The following is a 21,984-nucleotide window of genomic DNA, read 5'->3' as shown; positions in this document are numbered from 1 at the left end:
ACTACTATACCAGTTTTAATATCTCAAACTGTCAGTTTTATCACATATGACATAAGTACAGATTACTTCATTTCTACAATATTGAATCTTTGCAGTATTCTATAGAGGAAAGCTATCATGTACGTTGAAGTTATGCAATTGATTGAATATGAGGTAGACAATCTAAGTCAGTGATTATTTACCCTTATGATTCCTATAAACATGCCTTATTGCTTTGTTTTTTTAATATATCATTCTTTTTCATAAGAGAAAAAATATATAATGATATAAGTGTCACAGAACTCAAGTCAATAGGCTTACAGTAAAATTATAATTCCTTTTATACACAGCAGTTCCTTAAATAGATCTAAGTAAATTTGGTTTTATTTTGTTTTGCTTTGGGACTACACTTGTCAATACTCAGAGGTACTCTCCTAGCTTTGCAGTCAGGAATTTCTCCTGGCAGTGCTCAGGGAACCATATGGGATGCATGGAGCAGAACCCAGCTCAGCCATGTTCAAGGCAAATGCCCTAACCAGTATACTATCATTCTGTCTTCTTCACGTTGATTTTTTAATAGCAATCAAAAACTTCTTTTGTCTTAAACATCTTAAACCAAAGTCTTTTCATTTTATTCTTCTCTATATAAGTTAATGACATTCTTATTCTTCTATATGCTCAACACAGGAATCTTAGAAACATCCTTGACAATTTGAACCCCACATCCTACCTACCAGTAAATTCTGTCACTATGAGTCTTGAAAGTGGCAATTTCTCACTTTTTCTATCACTGTGACGTCAATTAAATGAGTATAGTGGCACCTTGTATTTCTGTTTCTGATCTCAATCTCTGAGAATTTTTCTAAACAGCTAATAGAGTGAACTTTGCAAACTGTAAATTTTATATCAGAGTACTACTCAGCTCACATCAATAGACATGTTTTATTTATCTCTTAATAAAATCGATAGAATATTGTACATAGGATTTAGATCTTAAATTAACATTTTAAATTAATAAATGATGGCTTGAAAGATAATACAGGAGATAAGGCAAATGACTTGCAAGTGACTCTGGTTTGAACCTCTCAGCCAGGAACAGACCCTTTGCACTCCCAGTTATTGTTCCAAACAAAACAAGCACTGTCTGCAGCACTGTCCTCCTGTTCATCAATTTGCTTGAGCAGGCACCAGTAATGTCTCCATTGTAATACTGGTTGTTACTGTTTTTGGCATATTGAATATGTTATGGGAAGCTTGCCAGTCTCTGCCACGTGGGCAGGATATTGTCGGTAGCTTGCCAAGCTCTCTGAGAGGGACAGAGGAATCAAATCTGGGTCGGCCGCGTATAAGGCAAATGCCCTACCCGTTGTGCTATCGCTCCAGTCCCAAACCAAAACAAACCAAAGCAAAAATAAATAAATGAATAAATGAGGTTAGGTGACTTGATTTGCAGCAAGCTTTCTTGTTTAGATTGTAATACCCTTTTAAAGAGAAAACTATCTTGAATCTATATTGCCCTCTTATGCTCTTGTCAGGTTCCCTTGCAATTTCTTGTTGCTTTCCAATTTTCCTCAAATTAAGAAGTTGTAGTGATAATATCTTCTCCAAATAAATTAATTTGCTTTTAATTTCTTCTCTTTTTAAACTGATCAGCATTAGTTTACAAGTTTTAGGAGTATAATTTCACACTTCTTCAAAACGTGTTGTCATACCACATCCATAAGCTAAGTCCAAAATTGCCCCACCACAGCTTATAAGATATATTCCCCACTCCCTCTAAACTTCCTGTCCACTTTGGTTCCTTAGATTCTGTGTTCAGAATCCAAGGATCTGTTTTCATTTGTCCCTGTACTCTCTCACCTTGCTTCTCCTCTCCCTACATACATATCAGAGTGTTCAGTATTTGCTTTTTCCTTCTAACTTTTATTTCTTATCATGACCTATTCTAGTTTCATCCATGTTGTTAGAAGAGGTCATTTCATCTTTTCAATAGCACAGCGTGGCCAACCTGGGTTCAACTACTCCCTCCCTCTCAGAGAGCCCAGCAAGCTGCCGAGAGTATCCCATCCACACTGCAGCATCCCTGGCAAGCTCCCTGTAGTGGATTCGATATGCTAAAAACAGTAACAACAAGTCTCACAATGGAGAACAACAGGGTGACAGTGCTATAGTGCTACAGTGTGCATTTTATTGTGTAAATTTTATCACATTTTCTTTGTGCATTCATCTGTTGAGGTTTTTCCAGGATTTGGTTCATGTAAACAAACCTATGTATCCATAAACTATTTGTATTGACTTGTGTTCTTTGCACAGATACCTAGAACTGGAAGTGCTTCATCACACAAAAGATATAAATTTAGCATTTTGAAAATTCTTTGTATTGTTTTACACAGAGAGTAATCAGTTTATACTTCTACTAGCAAGCAGTGTATGAAGGTCTCTGCTTCTACATTTTCATGCCAACACTTATCCTGGTCTTTAGGATGTTGGCCATTCCTAGCGATATGGAGTTAGAGTTCATTTTAAAATTTGCATTTAATGGATAAATAAGTTATAATAATATTCTTCATTCTTCTCAGCCATTTATCTATATGCCTTTTGTGGTGAAGGGTTTTAAAATTATTTTAGAGATTGTTTACTTGTTTTTAAGTTTTGTGAGTTCTTTATGTATTTTAGTTATAAATCTAATGTGAGTTACTTTGTCATCAGTGTTTTTCTATTATTTTCTTGGGGTTCTCTCTTTACCTTTGAGTTTCGGTATTTTAATTATATTTTATTTTAGCACATCTTGGTGTGCATCTTGTTAATTTTGTTTTGAATTCTTTGAGCTTCCTAGATGTGGCTCTTAACTTCTTTGTTGCTTTCTTGACTATTACTTCTTCAAATAAGAATTATGCCTTTTCCTCTTTCTGGAACTCCCATAATTCAAATACTTTTCTAAGTGCTGTCCATAAAGCTTTATATCATTTCATTGTTCCTAATTCTGTATTCTTTTTTTCTGGTCTTTCAGATGGTTTCCACCACTTAATCTTTAATATCTCTTATTTGATTTTCAGCTTTTTCCATTTTGCTTTTTAGATTGTTTAAGTCCCGAATATACGTTTTAGTCAAAGTGCTGGAGCGATAGCAGTGCGAGTAGGGCGTTTGCCTTGCACGCGGCTGACATGGACGACCCGAGTTTGATACTCGGCCCCTCTCGGAGAGCCCAGCAAGTTACAGAGAGTATCTCGCCCCGAGGCAAAGCCTGGCAAGCTACCCGTGGTATATCCGATATGCCAAAACACAGTAACAAGTCTCACAATGTTACTGGGCCCGCTTGAGCAAATTGATGAACAACAGGAGAACAGTGACAGTGACTGTATTCTTAGCTCTATAAGTTCTTCTTGAACATTCTTTAAGTTTTCATACTTACTCTGTCTTTTTTGGTGTTATTTATCACTAATGTCATTTCAGGGGGAGGTATCATTAGCATTAATGCTTCCATATTTGTAACTAGAATTTCTTCCAAATCATTGTCTTGATACATCTATGTATCTGTGTTCCTTTTCCAAATTGTGTCTTGTACTCCATGAGGGCCTGGATGGGGGTCAGAACTTATGTTCTAGCGTATTTGGGATATAGAGAGGGCTTTATTATCATGAGTACCTGGTATAGACTGTGGTGATAGGGTTGTGCAGGCCTGATTGTGATTGTGATGCCTTTAATTTTAGTAGTCCTTAATTACAAACTTTTGAAAATTATTTGTTGAACATCAGGAAAATTAATTTGTCTCAGATGCTTACTAGCCAAGAAAAGTCTGAATTTATAATACTGAAGAGTTTACAGGTTAATTCATCGAGAACCTGAAAAAGAAATCATTTTTCCCATATTTGTTACAGTAGAAATCAAAAAGAGACTTGATATTAAAGTTGCATTTACTATTAAAGTGGAATTAATATTAAAATAAAATTTAGGACCTAATTAAATATAGCCACATTCTCATTCACCATTGAATAGTTACCCAAAATTCTGCATGTTTATGCCAAAGACATTTGTTTTATATTTTTCTTAAAAATTTAAAGGTAAAATTTCAGTAATATGATGGAAAAGCACAGCTTCTATTTTTATCATTAAACATCTCTCAAGATTTGAATTCTGTCTCATAATTTGTAGGTCTTTTTTGAAAATTTTTTTATTGAATCACTGTGAAATAGACCCTGACAAAGCTGTTCATGATTAGATTTTAGGTCATTAATGATTATTTTATTTCAGATACATGAAGCCTTGTCCTTACTTCAGAATATGTGGCCAGAAGGAGCTGATGTAAGAAGTATAGTCTGCTCTATTGCATGTGCTGTAACATTAAAACTTCATAAAAGAATGCTACATGATGCATCAGACAGTGAAAATCTAAACACAGATCCAGAAATTCACAAAACACAGGTGAGATTCTTTCAAAAGCAAATCAAATTATTTAATAATATTGAAAAATGTGAAGCAATGCTTATGCTTTGTAGCTACAAATACATACTCATAATCAAAAGAAAATATGTTTTTAACATTCATTAATCAAATGTCAAAGTAGAATATTCTCATCATATTCTTATAAAAGCACGTAAACTTTTTGTTTGTTTTTTGGGGTCACATCAGGCTGTGTTTCTGGCTTACTCTGGACTTTCTGATCAGGGATCAGGGATCACGGATTATTCTTGGCAGTGCATGGAGGATTATAGATTACCTGAAATCAAATAACTATCACTCATGAAGTAAGACTTCATGTAAAACATGTGCCTTACTCCATCTAAAATTCTGATGTGCCCTACTCTCCCACATCAAAAAACTTATAAGGATTTTAATAAAATATATTAGAATAGTTTTGATGTAGTAAGCCCATCACTTCTTACTTTCATAAGCAGAGGTCAAATACTTCATATTTTTGTTGTTAGCTCATTATTGCTGTGCCTAGGTACTCACAGGCAAATATTTAGGCTTAAATAATGATATTTCGCAAGACACTTAGAGTTTGTAAAAACAGGCAGTAACTGTTGATGACAGTAATTATGGCCATGATCAGATGAGCTTTGCCAATGAATCCTCTACTCTATTGCTCAGCATCCATGTTTTTCACGAAGAACATCATTTATGTGAGTCGAGAGATAATTCAAAGGGCTTACTTTATTCTTTGTTTAAAGGAGGCCCTGGGTTCAAGCTTGGTTCCCTAAACATGAAGTATTACACAACACCGCCTTCTCTCCATCAAAAGAATTACTAGAGATGGGGGAAATAGTTTAAAGGGCTAGAGTGCATGTTTTACATATAGGAGGTCAAGTTTGATTCCCAGTATTACACGATTTCCTGAGCACTTTTGAGAGATACACCTAAGTACCAGCACTGATATTTTTCCTGTGCACGAACAGGTATCACCCAAAAGGCAAACAAATACAGAAAAATACCATCAATGATGGTTATATTACTGTAACGATGTAGCATTGTCCTGTCCTTGTTCATCGATTTGCTCAAGCGGGCACCAATAATGTCTCACAACAAATTGTGAGACTTGTTACTGTTTTTGGTATATAGAATACCTCTCTGGTAGCTTGCCAGGCTTTGCTGTGCGGGGAGATACTTTCGGGATAGAATTTGGGTCAGCGGAGTGCAAGGCAAACACCCTACCGCTGTGCTATTGCTCCAGCCCAGTTATAAGCCTTTACCTTTACCTTTTAATAAAAAATAGATAAACCTGGCACATATGCTGCCTGAGCTCATGTGCTGCTTGCACCCATGTGGCCAAGCACATGTGGGCTGAGCAGATGTGTCACCCGCATCTCCCCTCTTGAGATGTGTACTTTCATGTGTTTCTGTCTAATGCTAGGATGTGTTTAGGGGTTCTCTCCACCCTTGGAGAAGGCCGTGTTCTCTCTTGAGTACGTTACTCTCTCACTCTCTCCCCCATCACACCCTAAAAATCCTCCAAATAAAATCTATTTATTTCAAAAAAATAGATAAACCTTACTGACTCCTTATGTGTCAGTGTCATCAATGTCAGATAACTTAGACACATTAAATGGTCATTTAATTCTATAGTAGAGGTGCTGGTACTCTATTATATCGATAGTCTCACATAAAAGTGCAATATCTTTCTGGGATGTAAGAAAAGCTTTCTGCCTTTTTCTACTATACTATATGCCTTAGTATACATAATAGACTTCATATGTCCTAGTTATTCTCCACAGAAGCATGAGTGAAATTTATGGAAATTAAGAAACTTAGTCTTCTTTTATTGTGTTGCTTCTTTAAGATCCTGAAATGTAGATTCTTGTCATACCTCCAAACGGGTCACCATTCATCATTTTGCAAAATGGAAGTGCTGGGTGCTGGGTAGAATACTAGATCTCTATTTTATTTCTTTTTAAAAACTTTCAATGTTAGGAAAGATAATTAGGTGTATACTTTAAAGAAAGGTGCTCAGCTTATTAAAACTTTTGTTCAATTAAAGTAACTGAAAAGTGGACCATGTGGGAATGTATAGACAAGGTAATTTAAGATAGTATTGTTTTACTTGTTAGTAATATTTTACCATGTTTAGATTAATTTTGTTTAAAATTTATGTCTTTAGGACTTGGAGAAAGTACCAACACTATCTGAAGCAGCAGATCTCTGCAGAATGCATTGCCTTAGTGTGATTTTCCTTCAACAGTTATCCCTGTTTCAAAGAGCTAAGAGTAGAATCATTACTTGTCATTGGAATAGAAGTCTTTCACCATTTCTAAAAATGGTAGGTGACTACAATTTTTTTATATCCAATAAATCTAAAGTTAGAAGTAAAATATTTTGCTGTTCTTATATTAACCTCTTTCTTATATATTTAAAAGTTGGTAACAGCAAAAATGCAAATTTCTAGCTAAAGACTTAAAAGTCATAATATATATGTACTCAATAAGAAAGGTACTCAAATAGAATAGTACTGCATAAATCATAACGCATACTTCTAAGAATTACAAATAATTATACTATATCATTGAAAAAACAGTAACACTGCACTGTACTCCCGTTGTTCATCGATTTGCTCGAGTCTCACAGTAACGTCTCCATTGTGAGACTTGTTGTTACTGTGTTTGGCATATTGAATACATCATGGGTAGCTTGCCAGTCTTTGTTGTGCGGGCGAGATACTCTCAGTAGCTTGCCTGGCTCTCCGAGAGGGGTGGAGGAGTTGAACCCTGGTCACCCCAGTTGGCCGCGTGCAAGGCAAAGGCCCTACCTGCTGTGCTATCACTCCAGCCCCGAAGAAACAGTATTTCTTATATATATTTAAATTAATATAATAACTGTAGCACTGTCCTCCCATTGTTCATAGGCACCAGTAATGTCTCCACTGTGAGACTTGTCACTGTTTTAGGCACATCCAATATGCCACAGGAAGCTTGCTAATTCTCTGCCCTGAGGGCAGGATATTCTCCGGAGCTTACTGGACTCTCTGAGAGGGATGGAGGAATCGAACCTGGGTCGACTGTGTGCAAGGCAAATGCCCTACCTGCTGTACTATCACTCCATCCCAATATAATGACAGTTTATATAAATTTACATAAGTGTATTAATGAGTACTGTATTACTTATTAAAGCAGAAAATGAATGTAGAAGTTATTTTTCAGCTACTGTTAAACTTAAAAACTTTTAGATTTCAAATATATCATAATGCTTCCTAAATTGATAGCACTAAATAGTTTATTTCTATCTTATTTTCGATATACCTTTGATCAGGAAAAAAGATGAATTAGGAGATAACCAAAAATATATTTTATGATTATTTTATAAAATTTAAGTCACTAGAATTATTCTCATTAAAAAATAATTATTTCCATTCACTTTGGTATGGTATGAGAGAAAGTTGCATAAATACAAAGCTGCATAAGTGTAAGCTGCATAAATATAAATACATGTCTTTGTAAAACATTGAGAAATATTTGTAGTGCAATAATAAAAGTATAGTCATTGGTTGTAAAATTGCTTTGCTAATGTTTTTACTTAGTTATTGTCAGCACAATGGTTTTTTTTGCATGCAGATGGCATTTCTATTTTAAGAATTTTTTTCTGATAATGTGCTTATGTTTTATGGGATGGTGAGAGGAGGAAACACCCAGTGGTGCTCAGGACTTACTCCTAACTCTGCATTTAGGAATCACTCCTGATGGGTTTTGGAGGTCCATATGGGGTGTTGGGGGTTGAACCTGGGTTTGTCAGTTACTGTTAAACTTAAAAACTCTTACAGTGGGTATTCAGGATGCAAATTTGCAAGACAAGGATCCTGTTTACCCACTGTATTATTGTTCCAGCCCCAGATGCTTATGCTTTATTTAGACCTTCACTTGTAAAATGATAACATCACTTAATCACTTAATCCCCGTTATTCATCGATTTATTCGAGCGGGTGCCAGTAACGTCTCCATTCATCCCGGTTGCGTGCTAGCGTAGCCCAATGGTATCTGTTCGTTTTAGGAACATGTAGAGCCTCAAACCGATCATTTAGGGTCTTGACGAAGAAGTCTGACCATCTTATAGGTGGGCGTCCACGTGATCTTTTGATGTCTCGTGGAATCCAATCAGTAATGGCTCTAGTCCAGCGGTTGTCTGTAAACCTCATTACATGTCCAGCCCATCTGATTTTTGATGTCTTGGCAAATGAGACAGCGTCTCTGATTCTTGAGCGTTGACGAAGATCAGAACTCCGGATTCTATCTCTCATTTGAGTGAATCGTGATATTCCAAGCATAGTTCTTTCGATTCCTCTTTGAGAGACCCGAATAGTGTTCTCATCCTGTTTTCGTAGGGTCCAGGTCTCTGAGGCATATGTTAATGCAGGAAGAATAGTGGAATCAAAGAGATGTGCTCGTAGTTGGAGGTTCTTTGTCCTTTTAGTTATTTCTTCAATGCTCTTGAAGGCATTCCAAGCCGCTCTCTTCCTCCTGCGTAACTCAGGTGCCAGGTCATTCATCATGTTGATTTCTCGACCTAAGTATATATAACTGTTGCAAAATGATAACATAAGCAACTTTAATTAACATTCTAAAGCCATAAAAATGAAATCCCTATACATTTTAAATAGTAGTATTATTATTTTGACTCAATAAAGCCTGTAATGAGTTCAAAAAAAGAATTGTATGCTTGATTTAAAATTTCGGGGGGATTTTGGGACCACTCTCAATTGTGCTCAGGACTTACTCCTCACTCTGTGCTCAGGGATTATAACTGGTGATCCTGGGGGACCATATGGGGCGCCGGAGGTTGAATCTGGGTCAGGCGCGTGAAATACTATTGCTTTGGCCCTATAATTATTTGCTTTGGTAGCTGTACAGTACCTTAGAGTACGTAGATTTATTTTTTTATTTAATTTGTGGAATTATGTCATCCTACAGTAGGAAAACCTTAAACAAAAAGACAACAATTATTTTGTATGTTGTCATTGATTCTTGTGAATGAAAGGACACTGGCATTGAAATCTGATATTTCCTTTAGTTTCTTTATACTGTACTTTCTTTTAATTGGATTCTGGAGCGATAGCACAGCGGGTAGGGCGTAAGCCTTACAAGCGGCCAACATGGCCGACCCGAGTTCGATTCCTCCGCCCCTCTTGGAGAGCCCGGCAAGCTACCAAGAGTATTGGATATGCCAGACACAGTAACAACAAAGTCTCCAATGGAGACGTTACTGGGCCCGCTCGAGCAAATCGACGATCAACGGGAGGGCCTTTACCTTTACCTTACCTATTTGAGGAAAAACAAAGATAAAAATTTCCGGGGGGGAGATTTTATATTATTAATGCTTCTTCACTTTTTGTTTTTATCCAGTTGAAGCACTGTGCATTTTTCATACTAAAACAAATAAAAAAGAGCAATCGTTGGAATATTAATTTTGCTGGTCTGCCTGATTTAACTGATGATATTTTATGGAAAAATATTGCTTATTACTATGAAATTGAACATGAAAGAGGTAAATAATGTTTAGCTATGCCTTATAATTCACTATTTTGGTGGGTGAGTAGAATTATATTTGACAATAATTTTAATAGCTTTCCATTAATTTACTACTATTCAGTATAAAGGTTTGTTTGAAGAAATTTTATCTCTTTTATAAAAAGTATGCATTTCATAGGAGAAAAATTATTTCATGGAGGAAGCTGTTCTAGGGTACCACAGTCATTACCATTTGTCACATTCTAATATTTTGTCACACTTCATATATTTTCCAGATGTTCTAAAGTGAATTTTACTATTGAATGTTTTGAGGGAAAAAGTTATTTTTGTGAAAATTCACAGAACCATCAGCTTAGAATACTGTCTGAAGATCCTTGGTGTCATTGGCCTGCTCTTCTTTGGAGTATTTTGCCTAGTAGATCCTTCAGAAGTTCTGATATAGACTGACGGTTCCTTTACCCATGACATTGGAGCAATAAATTAACTTATTGGCCTATCAGTTTTTATCTTTTTAGTAAATGGAAAATATAGCAGTACCAATCACTACTGTATTTGAACTGATTTTAACTGATTTCAAGAGATTTTACTTTTTAAATAATATTTGTAATAACATAGATATGCCAGAACTATTTTTTCCAGTTTAAACATCCAAGATGAGATATATTTGAGAAACCCTTGAGGCATTCATCAAACATAAAGCATAGTGTCCCTCACCCAAGCTTAATTGCTTATTTGAATTTACTTTCTTCTCTTAGGTCTAAATTTGGAATTAGGCGACACTTTGATGCATGAATATGAGAAGTTGTGGAACATAGTTTTAACGCTTTCTCAAGATGGTGACTTTGGAGGACACATGCCCATTAGGACAACGGCCAGACCCTTTCTTATAGAGAACAACAAATCATCTGGAGGTAATTTTTTTTAAAAGGCGACCTCATATACGACGGAGGCTGGAAACAAGATTCTTATTTGAAAATAAATCCGAATTTTTAAATTATGACTGTGTAGGATTAGTTCTATTTACTATCTTCTTTCCTTTATCACCTTCCTTGTTATCCAAGCACTTTACTTCATATGTATTTGTAAACTTTTGCACACATGTATCTATGTTTGTATGTGTGTATACAATCATGCTTGTGGGTGTATGTACTGTGGGTGTTTGTATGTACTCAATCTCTCATTCAAAATGAATACACATGAAGGATAGCAGTTCATACTTATTAGATATCTATTCTGATGAGTATTGTGCATTGCCTTTGCAGGCTACATCCTATTGATTTTCAAAATAGCCCTACTTATGGTATTATCAATCTCACTTATAGACAGGATCTTGAAAAGGGAGATTTAAATTGTATATCAAATAAATGATAGAGAAAATAATTGATCCATATATATCAGTCTTCATAGTTAGAAAACATCCTAAAGTCGATTTTACTATATTTTCTACAAAAGTAAAAGCTTTCATGTCACTCATATGGAAAAACCTGCTTGTGTGAAAGTCAGTTTCATAAATGTGATTGACAGTTTAGACCATTTCATATAAGAAAGGAAGTTTTAATGGGAATTTAGATGAAAAATAAAGTTTCATTTAAATTCCTTATAATTAGTGATATGTACACTATTTTACTATTGTAATTTGAAAATATTGGTTATTAAATTTAGACAAAAGTAAACTAAAACTTTTCTATGATTATTTATTCAATATGCAGACCTATACTGGTCCAAATTAAATGGATGTCTTTTTATATTTCAAATTTATCTTACTTCAGTCAAAATTAAATTTTTATTCAATTTACTGAATATATATTTGTTTTTGATTTAATATGTGAAAAATGACTTTAATTTAAAAATCTTGATGTACTTACAGTAATTGTACTGAAGGATTATTTATTTTGCAAAAATGATGATAAATCATCATCATGATCAAGACTATGATAATGTTTAACTTTGTTGTTCCAGAAATACTTGTTTTACAATGGAAATTGTTAGTATAGTTTGATGTTCAAATGTTATTTATTTATTTTTGTTGTTTTGTCTTGTGGTCACACCCAGCAGTGTGCGGGGCTTATTCCTGGCTCTGTGCTCAGGGATCCTACTTAGGGGTACATGGGATTTTAACCAACATTAGCCACACGCAAGGCAAACACCGCCTTGTGCTACAAACACTACTGTGCTATCTCTCTGTTCTGTCAAATATTTATTTCATTGCTAAACATTTCCAGGATCAAATGAAGTAATTCATAAATTAGGACTCATACCTCTGAAATCTGAGCTTGTCGAAGATTTTGCTGGAGATATTTTGTCAGAACTACCTTTTCTAAGCAGGTATTTAATTTTTTTAAATGGACTCATTTTGGCATTTATATTTATTTATTGCTGAATTGATTAATTTATATTTGGATTCTTATACAAATGACAAAAATTTTATATTATTTTTATGTGTTATAATTGATTATTATGACTTTTAAATGTTTATAAAAGTCTTTTAAAATAGCATACCTTCACTGATTTTTCCAGTGAAGACCCAGCTATTCAGTCTTTTTCTACAAGAGAATTTGATGAAATCAGACATTGGCATTCTTCAAGACCTCTCAGTGATGATTTCGAAAGTACTAATCACTTTCAAGGTAGGTGTAGTTGATACCTAGTAACTGTTACAATATTGTATATTCACAATGGTTTATGAAATATGAATCTCAGATTAATAATCTAATTTATAGTCTGCAATATTTGTTTTTAAAATTTATTTGTGTCACAGAGTATTGGTGTTTTACTAATTACCCTCTTTTATAAAAGGTAAAGGTAAAGGCCCTCCCGTTGATCGTCGATTTGCTCGAGCGGGCCCAGTAACGTCTCCATTGGAGACTTTGTTGTTACTGTGTCTGGCATATCCAATACTCTCGTGCATTAAAAATTGTGATGGATACCACAATCAGAGGCAAGAAAAGTCGAGTGTAAAGAGAGTTTACTAGAGGATGTGGTATTTTGTTACAAAATTTGAACGAAAAGTAATTAAATGGGCATGTGGTAATGGTGGGGATCAATTAGGCTAGACTCACACAGAAATGGCTAGAGAGTCTGGAGGATCCCAGAGAATGGTGTGAGGTGATCTAGTGCAGGCAGGCTTCATACTGTAGGTTCCAGTGAGGATTTTTGATGAACAGAAGAGAAGGAGGAAGTTACCAAAATGTTTGTATCATATGAATTGCACCATCAGATTTACATTTAAAAATAATTTCTTTGGAAGTAGTTTGGAGGAAAGGTTAGACTATTTTTAGTTGTGTGCTGCACTGCTTCTAATTAAGAATAGCTTATAAAATAGCAATAACTTATTTCTATATTCCTATATTATTAGCCGGGATTTGATGAATTTGCTTCAGCCATATTGTCCTAACTTAATTTGAGGGTAGATTTCAGAACTTTCCAATTCAAATGCTCTTGCAATGTTCATGTGCTTTGTTTGACCTGTGGACAAGATGATCATAAATACTAAAGAGCTGCAGTTTTCTCTTGTGTTTTTGACTCAGTAGACAATAAGAAGAGCATAAGCAGTGTGATGACTTTTTAAAGGGGATATTTAGGTGCATGGTGTATTTTAATAAAGTGAATATGCAAGTTAAAGTTTTGAGTTAAATCCTCTCCTATTATTTAAATATGGTTCAGATAATTAGAATTTATTCATCTGTCTCCAATTTATTTACAATAAGATTAATACAAAATTCAAAGTCTATTTTTCAGTATTTCTCTTAAGTGCTCTCTAAATGGAACTTTTATTTATAAATAGAATTGCCAACATATTTTAATAATTTACTTCTTACAGATAATTCCAAGGATACCAAACGAAGACTGGAAGCACAGGAATTATGTAACTTTTATAACACTTTTGGAAAAAATTTGAAAGAAAATAGTGAATCAGTTCAGAGTGTAAGAGAAAGAATGCAACCACCTCCAAAAAGCTTTCTTCTGTGAATAACAAAACACAGGACCAGATAAATTCTTGACCTACGAGGACTCTCATATGGAGTTCCTAAGGATCCATATGTAATTCTCACTAGGAACACAGGGTGATCTCATATATTATCCAGGAAGAAATGTTTAAAATAAAATCCTTAATTTTCCTTTAGATTATTTGTAAAATGAAAAAAGGATAATGACAAATACAAAACCCTAATTGATCTCACACAGACTTAAAACTATTTACATTTTGGAGTAGTTCCTTAAAGTTATTTCCCTTTGATATAGTAAAAATAACCAAACCCACAATTTTATTGATGTATAGTCTTTTATAGATATTCAAACCATTACACGTTTTCCTCTGTAAATATCAAGAAATAGAACATCCTTCAGATAACTGTAGCACTGTAGCACTGTCCTGCCTTTCTTCATTGATTTGCACGAGCTGGTACCAGTAACGTCTCCATTGTGAGATTTGTTACTGTGTTTGGCATATCGAATACGCCATGGGGAACTTGTCAGGTTCTGCCGTGTAGGTGGGATACTCTTGATAGCTTGCTGAGCTCTGTGAGAGGGATGGAGGAATCGAACCTGGGTCGGTTGTGTGCAAGGCAAGCACACTACCTGCTGTGCTATCGCTCCAGCCCTTCAGATAACTACTGATAATTTTTCACAAATTTATATTTTTATTCATAATGAAATTTTAAAATAATCTCAGAAATTATTTAATAATCTCAGGTAATTTCCATTACCAGAAAGGAAATGGTAAGAATGTGCTTGTATAAAAACAAAAAGTATCCTCATTCTAATATATAATGGATATTTATCTCTATAATTAACATACTTATACAATAACAAATTGTTTTTTTTAAATTTTAATATTTTAAAATATATATGGGTTAAAATATCCAATAAACTTGGATTATTACAAATATAAAAATGGTAAAAGTCACAAAAATTTAACCTCTTCTCAAAGTTATTTGTGTTAACTTAAGGCAGATATCTTTTTAAATATTTCAATCTATACATATTTACAAATATATGCACTTTTAAAAAAATTTTAGCATGGTTTTATTTTTCTCCCTATTAAGAAATGTATCTTAGGGAAATTTCTATAACATATGCTACTATAGTTATACAGATACCTTGAGGAAGCAAACAAACATAATTTTACTTGAGTTTTTCTGCAGTTTTCTAAAACTTACAACAACAATAATTGTTAAAGCAGAGAATTAAAAAGTTATGACTTTGATTTATATTGCTATATCCTTACTTAAAATAACTATACCAATTTTTCATTTATCTTACTACCAAATGCAACATTTTTTGATTTATTGATTTTTTTCCTGAAACCACTTTGCTAAGTTACAAACTGAGTAGTTAGCTAGATGTTAGCACACAGGCATGGGAAACTAAAAAAATAATTTTCATTGGAATGATAATTGATCAAGGAGATAAATAATAGCTAAGGAGATGATAAGAATGTGCCTGTGTAAAACCAATAAATATTTGTATTTAATTATTTGAAGACCCCCAGTCTTGTATTTGACATGCTATTTCAATGCTTGAATGGTAAACCAATGACCTGTATTATTAAATATTGCTTTAAAATATTATCCTAGTGACCTTTGATTTTCTTTTTACTTATCTCCTTTCTGTTTATTTTAGAAGACAAACGAAAAAAAATCTATTGAAGAAAATCAAAAGAGACAGTTATCACAAACAGAAAAAACAGACAAAGAAATATGGAAAAACTTGTCCAGACATATTGAAAAGGAAATTGAAAAAAATCCTAATGTTGGCATAAAACAATTAGAAGATTTTCTCAAAACATGCTCTGATAAATCTGTAAAATTTGTTGCAGAAATGTTAGGTTTGGATGCCTGTTTCAAATTCTGGATGGAATACTGTTCAAAGCCAGGTATGTGAATATATTAACTTTAGAATTGTTTTTGAAATAAAAAGTCAGATAGATAAGCACACAAGACTTGTTATTGGCCACATATTTTGATTCTTTTGTGCAGACTTGGAAAACTTTTCTGTTGTTTAAAGAACAAGGGAGTTTTGTTTGATACAGGAATATTGTAATTACTTTTGTATTTGATATATTCAACTGTACATGTATTGAGCAGTTTTCTTAGGATCAACCTTAAGCTGATTACATTAAAAGGTACCCTTGGTTCTTCTGAAGTGAAAATAAAAGGGGTGTTTAAGGATTAGTTTGCAAGGAATTCGAGTACATTTTAAAACTGTAACATAGTATGATATGGGCACTCAAATAATAATTATAAGCTTGTGTATGTTTTTTTCATTTAATTTTCACAATTCTTTGAGGTAGATTCAGTTACCCTGATATTAAAGAAATGAACTGTGGTTCCAAAGAGAACAGATAATTTAAATAATGATGAATAAAGATTTTAATACAATATTTTTTATTCACTCATAAGTACACAAAACATGCCATCAACATATACATAACATGATATTTGTCTAAAACAGAATTTCTTATATTTTTATTTGCTAACCCCCATAATGCTGTTCTAAATCAAGAGCTTGTTCTTTTTCCTCTTCTGTAATAATGCTCATTATGAATTTCTCAGCTATTATGAGTGAATTATTTTAATATTTTAATTTTTTTTGCAATATATATTTAAATACTCTAGGAGTTTACTGTCAGTAATTTGCCTTATTTATGTTTTTTATGTCAATGATTTATTTCAACAGAATCCAAAGGAGCAGAATCTAAAGATTTAAGCATAGTAATTAATATAATGAAAAGAATTCATATAATACATGAAAAATATTTGGACCAATTACAAAATACTCATCGACAAAAAATAGCCAAGTATCTAAAATATATTGGATTTGACAACTTGGCACACTCATTATGTCCTCAGGTAGAAATTTTATAAAATATTTAATTATATTCATGCACATATGGTTGAGTATGTATGAAGAATATTTAGAATTAACTGTAGCACTGTCCTTTTGTTTATGGATTTGCTTGAGCAGGCATCAGTAATGTCTCCTTGTGAGACTTGTTGTTACTGATTTTAGCATATCAAATACACCACAGGTAGCTTGCCAGCTCTGTCTTGTGGGTGGGGTACTCTCCTAGTTTGCGGGCTCTCCAAAAAGGGATGGAGGAATTGAACCTGGATTGGCCACGTGAAAGGCAGATGGCCTACCCGCTGTGCTATCGCTCCAGCCCAAATTATTTTCTTAGACAAATAAAACATTTGCCTCCAATCTAACTTTCCAAGCCTTAGTTATTTGTTACAAAAATGTACCAGAAATTAAACAAAGTTGAGGGTAGAAAGTTCAGTAGTATCTTAGAATTACATAATTCTTGATAATTTATACTTTGCAAATTATGAAGCAACTATTTTATGTAACTACTTTTCAGAATTAAAAAATAATTATTTTTATATTAGGTCCCAGCTTAATTAATATTAATGATTACACATGCATTACTTTGTAGCAGCACTGTAGCACTGTTGTCCCATTGTTCATCGATTTGCTCAAGCAGGCACCAGTAATGTCTCCATTGTAAGACTTGTTGTTACTGTTTTTGACATATTGAACATGACACTGGGAGCTTGCCAGGCACTGCCATGTGGGCAAGATATTCTCGGTAGCTTGCCGGGCTCTCCGAGAGGGATGGAGAAATCAAACCTGATTCGGCCAGATTCAAGGCAAAAGCCCTACCCGCTGTGCTATTGCTCCAGCTCGCATTACTTTGTACAGACAAAATTTTTTAAATTTTGTTTTTGAGTCATGCCTTGCTGTGGTCAGGGTTTACTCTTGGCTCTGCACTCAGGGATCACTACTGGAGGGGCATGGGGAACCATATGGGGTACAGGGGATAGAACTCAGGTCAGTTGTGTTTAAGGCAAGTGCCACACCTGGTGCACAATCTCTACAGCATCTGACATATTTTTTTAAAAAATTTTATTAGTGAAATACCATGAGGTACAGTTTCAGACTTATAAATTTTTGTGCTTGGGTTTCAGTTATACAATGCTCGAGTACCCATCCCTTCACTAGTGCCCATTTTCCACCACCACTAATCCCAGTATCCCTCCCAACCCCCATGGATATATGCTTACTAAAATAAGTGTTTTATTTGTACAGTGGATATTATGGCCTGAAAGTTTGTATTCCCTTTTCCTTTTTATACCAAATTAAAATGTTAAGATTTTCATCCCCCAAATGATGGTATTTGGAAGTGGTGGTCTTTAGAGGTGAATAGATTATCAGAGTGAATCCTTTATGAATGAGATTTTTGTCCTTTCAAAAGGAACTGCTATGCAGGGACATACCAGGCACGTGTAAGACTCAGTGTTTTATTCCTATCTATCACTCATGTCCCCTGAGCACAGACCAGCAGGTGTAACTCTGGTGGTCTTCATGCACTCAATCACATGGTTTGTGTTCTGTGCTTGCATCACTATGAATGGTCCCTGGACTACCCTATCCACCAGCATGGCTAGAAGAGGCATCAATTTAAAAACAAGACCTCAATATTGTATTAAGTTGTAATAAAAAAATAATAATGGCAGGCCAGGGGTTGACTCTCGCAGACAGGGAATCCACCAGAGCCATCATCGTGAGCTTTTCAGTTTCTAGATTTGAGAGAAATAAATCTGTGTTCTTCATAAACTATCTAGTTTATTGTACTTTTGAGTTCCCATCTCATTACAAATAAGCAGTTCTACTTTTCTGGTTCCCAATAGCCTCTCTGTTCCTGTTTCCAGTTCTAAGTGAATAAAATTAATTTATGAGTAGAGTTTTAGGTTAGTTATTTCTCTAGTAAAAACTTCCTTTTCCCCTTGGAACTTGGCTTGACTTCTATATCTTAGATTTTTAGGAAAAATCTTGTCATATAAAAAACCACTGAAGGTAGTTGACATGAGGTTATTATGTCTTAACTAGTATTTCCTCCACCTCATGCCCACACTTCATAAAGTCACTAAGAAATTTCTCCACTCCTGTCTTAAAAGCATATATCACTGTCTGAATTTTTGTTTATGTTTTATTTATTTATTGTTTCTTGCCCCAAAGTAGAATGCAAGTTATATAGTTGCAGGTCTATAATTCTTTTTTATATCTTGCTGTTCTGTTTGGACAATAATATTTTACTAATGTGTTAAATATAGAAAGAGGAAAGTAAATAAAAAATCTCTAAAGGAAAGGAGAATATCTACGGCAGATGTGTTTATTGTTTGTAAGTTTTACTGTTTGTTTATTTAGGAAATTAATAAAAAGTTCTGGAAACAAGGAAAATTCACCCACAGATAGAGCTTCTCTTATGAATGGGGAAGGAAGGAAGGAAGGAAGGAAGGAAGGAAGGAAGGAAGGAAGGGAGGGAGGGAGGGAGGGAGGGAGGGAGGGAGGGAGGAAGGGAGGGAGGGAGGGAGGGAGGGAAGGAAGGAAGGAAGGAAGGAAGGAAGGAAGGAAGGAAGGAAGGAAAGGAGGAAGGAAGGAAGGAAAGGAGGAAGGAAGGAAGGAAGGAAGAAAGGAAGGAAGGAAGGGGAAGGGAGGCAAGAGGGAGAAAAGACAAAGAAGAAAGAAAAAGAAAGAGAAAAAGGAAACTAAAGAAAAAAGAAAAGAAAGAAAGAAAGAAAGTGAAAGAAAAATCTATCTTTGCCCCCCACCTCCATCAATATACTTTTCCTCTATCCTAGGAATATATATATACACACATATATATATATATAATTAAATATATACCCATGAAACCTTTGATTTTAATATATTGATTGTCTTTAGCTGTCCCTTAAAAAGTATTGGAATTATTTTTAAGTCAAAATTGTCTTTTTAAGTTTGACTTGAGAACTAAAATATACTATAAGATACACAGTCACAAAATTTTTCATGATTGAGTTTCAAATAATGTTCCATCACCCATCCTTTCACCAGTGTACATTTCCCACCACCAATGGCACCAGTTTCCCTTCCATCACCCTCATTTGATTCTGACAGACACTACTCTCTCTCTCTCTCTCTTTCTCTTTCTTTTTTTCCTTCTAGACACTGTGGTTTCTACTACTGTTACTGAAAGGGTAGCAAGCATATCACTTTGTCTCCTTTGAGTACTAAGTTTGTGTCCAAAGTGATCATTTTCCAACTATATTTATCATAGTGGTCCCTGCTCTCTCCTAACTGCAATCCCACCACCCTTTGTGCTAAGCTTCTTATCATGAGCCAGTCCTTCTGGACATTGTTTATATTGTCTTTGGCTATTATTCTTATACTATATTTTTTATATATCTCAAAAGAGTGTGAGCATTCAGAGTCTTTCCCTCTTCTATTGGATCATTTAATTCAGCATGATACTCTCCATTTCATGACTTCATTTTTCATAATTGTTGCATAGTATTCCATTGTGTAGATATATCTTTATCAACTCATCTGTTCTCAGACACTTGGGTTGTTCAAGATTCTGGCTATTGTGAATACTGCTGCAATTAACAAAGGAATGTGGATCACTTTTCTACATTGTGTTTTTGGGCCAGTAGGATATATTTCCTGGAGTACTATTGCTGGGTCACAAGGAACTATTTCTAATTATTTGAGGAATATCTGTAGTGTTTTCTAGAAAGCCTGGACCAATTGGTTTTCCCATGAGCAGTGAATGACAGTCCATCCCTTTTCTCTCCAAATCCACACCAGAACTGAATTTTCTTTTTTTAATGTGTGTCAGTCTTTGTGGTGCGAGGTGATATCACTTAATCACTTAATCACTTAATCCCCGTTATTCATCGATTTATTCGAGCGGGTGCCAGTAATGTCTCCATTCATCCCGGTTGCGTGCTAGCGTAGCCCAATGGTATCTGTTCGTTTTAGGAACATGTAGAGCCTCAAACCGATCATTTAGGGTCTTGACGAAGAAGTCTGACCATCTTATAGGTGGGCGTCCACGTGATCTTTTGATGTCTCGTGGAATCCAATCAGTAATGGCTCTAGTCCAGCGGTTGTCTGTAAACCTCATTACGTGTCCAGCCCATCTGATTTTTGATGTCTTGGCAAATGAGACAGCGTCCCTGATTCTTGAGCGTTGACGAAGATCAGAACTCCGGATTCTATCTCTCATTTGAGTGAATCGTGATATTCCAAGCATAGTTCTTTCGATTCCTCTTTGAGAGACCCGAATAGTGTTCTCATCCTGTTTTCGTAGGGTCCAGGTCTCTGAGGCATATGTTAATGCAGGAAGAATAGTGGAATCAAAGAGATGCGAGGTGATATATCATTGCTTTAATTTGCATCCCTGATGATTAGAACTAGAGTAGTTTTTCATGTGCATCTGGACCATTTCTTCTTTCTGTTCATCTCTTCTCCTGAATACTTGATAATATTGGATACTTTTCCCTCCCTAATACTTGATAACATTGGGTATTTTTTCCTGTATGACTTCTATTCCTTTTTAAAAATTAAATCACCATGAGATAGAGTATTAAAAATTGTTCATGATTGCATTTCAGTCATACAATGTTCCAACGCCCATTCCTCCACCAGTATAATTTGCCAGCAGCAGTGTTCCCAATTTCCCTCCCACCCCTTCAAGCCACCCCAACCCCAGTCTGCCTCTAGGGCAGGCACCTCTCTTCTCTCTCTCTTTCTCACTCTTCCTATCATTTTAGTCATTATGGTTTGAGATACAGATGCTGAAAGGTTATCATGTATATCCCTTTACCTTGTTTCAATACTCAGTTCTTATCTAGAATGATCATTTCCAACTAGTATTATCATAATGTACCCTTCTCTATCTTATCTACCCTCCATCTCCCACACCATTGATCAACCATTGACCAGTCCTTCTGGCCCATTTTCCCTGGCCGTGGTTATTAGTTTCATACTTTTTTTGGGGTATATTCCACAAATAAATGCAGTCATTCTATATCTGTCCCTCTCTCTCAGATTCATTTCACTCAGTATGATACTCTCCAAGTATATGTATAGACAAATTTCATAAACTCATTTTCCCTAATAGCTGTATAATATTTCATTGTGTAGATTTACCACAGTTACGACTTTTGTTCTTAATTGTGCTGCACAACTAGCACAGAAATAGCATTAGATCTGAACTCCCCAGAGAACA

At 34.8% G+C, this 21,984-nt stretch overlaps 1 protein-coding gene across 1 annotated transcript in view; it reads left to right on the top strand.

Annotated features, from left to right (window-relative positions):
* The window catches only part of LOC130023749 (probable ATP-dependent RNA helicase DDX60), a 106,563-nt gene that overhangs the window by 17,123 nt on the left and 67,456 nt on the right, over positions 1–21,984 (top strand). Inside the window, exons 7-15 of the mRNA XM_056114340.1 lie at positions 4,231–4,401; positions 6,575–6,733; positions 9,804–9,945; positions 10,685–10,840; positions 12,152–12,254; positions 12,447–12,556; positions 13,750–13,853; positions 15,552–15,804; positions 16,617–16,780. Of these exons, the coding sequence (XP_055970315.1) occupies positions 4,231–4,401; positions 6,575–6,733; positions 9,804–9,945; positions 10,685–10,840; positions 12,152–12,254; positions 12,447–12,556; positions 13,750–13,853; positions 15,552–15,804; positions 16,617–16,780 (1,362 nt within the window). The remainder of the gene's footprint in view (positions 1–4,230; positions 4,402–6,574; positions 6,734–9,803; positions 9,946–10,684; positions 10,841–12,151; positions 12,255–12,446; positions 12,557–13,749; positions 13,854–15,551; positions 15,805–16,616; positions 16,781–21,984) is intronic.

Source organism: Sorex fumeus, unplaced genomic scaffold (genome assembly GCF_029834395.1).
Source record: "Sorex fumeus unplaced genomic scaffold, SorFum_2.1 ptg000024l, whole genome shotgun sequence".
Lineage (NCBI taxonomy): Eukaryota > Metazoa > Chordata > Mammalia > Eulipotyphla > Soricidae > Sorex > Sorex fumeus.
The sequence above is the reverse complement of the archived record's forward strand: the minus strand, read 5'-3'. Positions and strand labels throughout refer to the sequence as shown.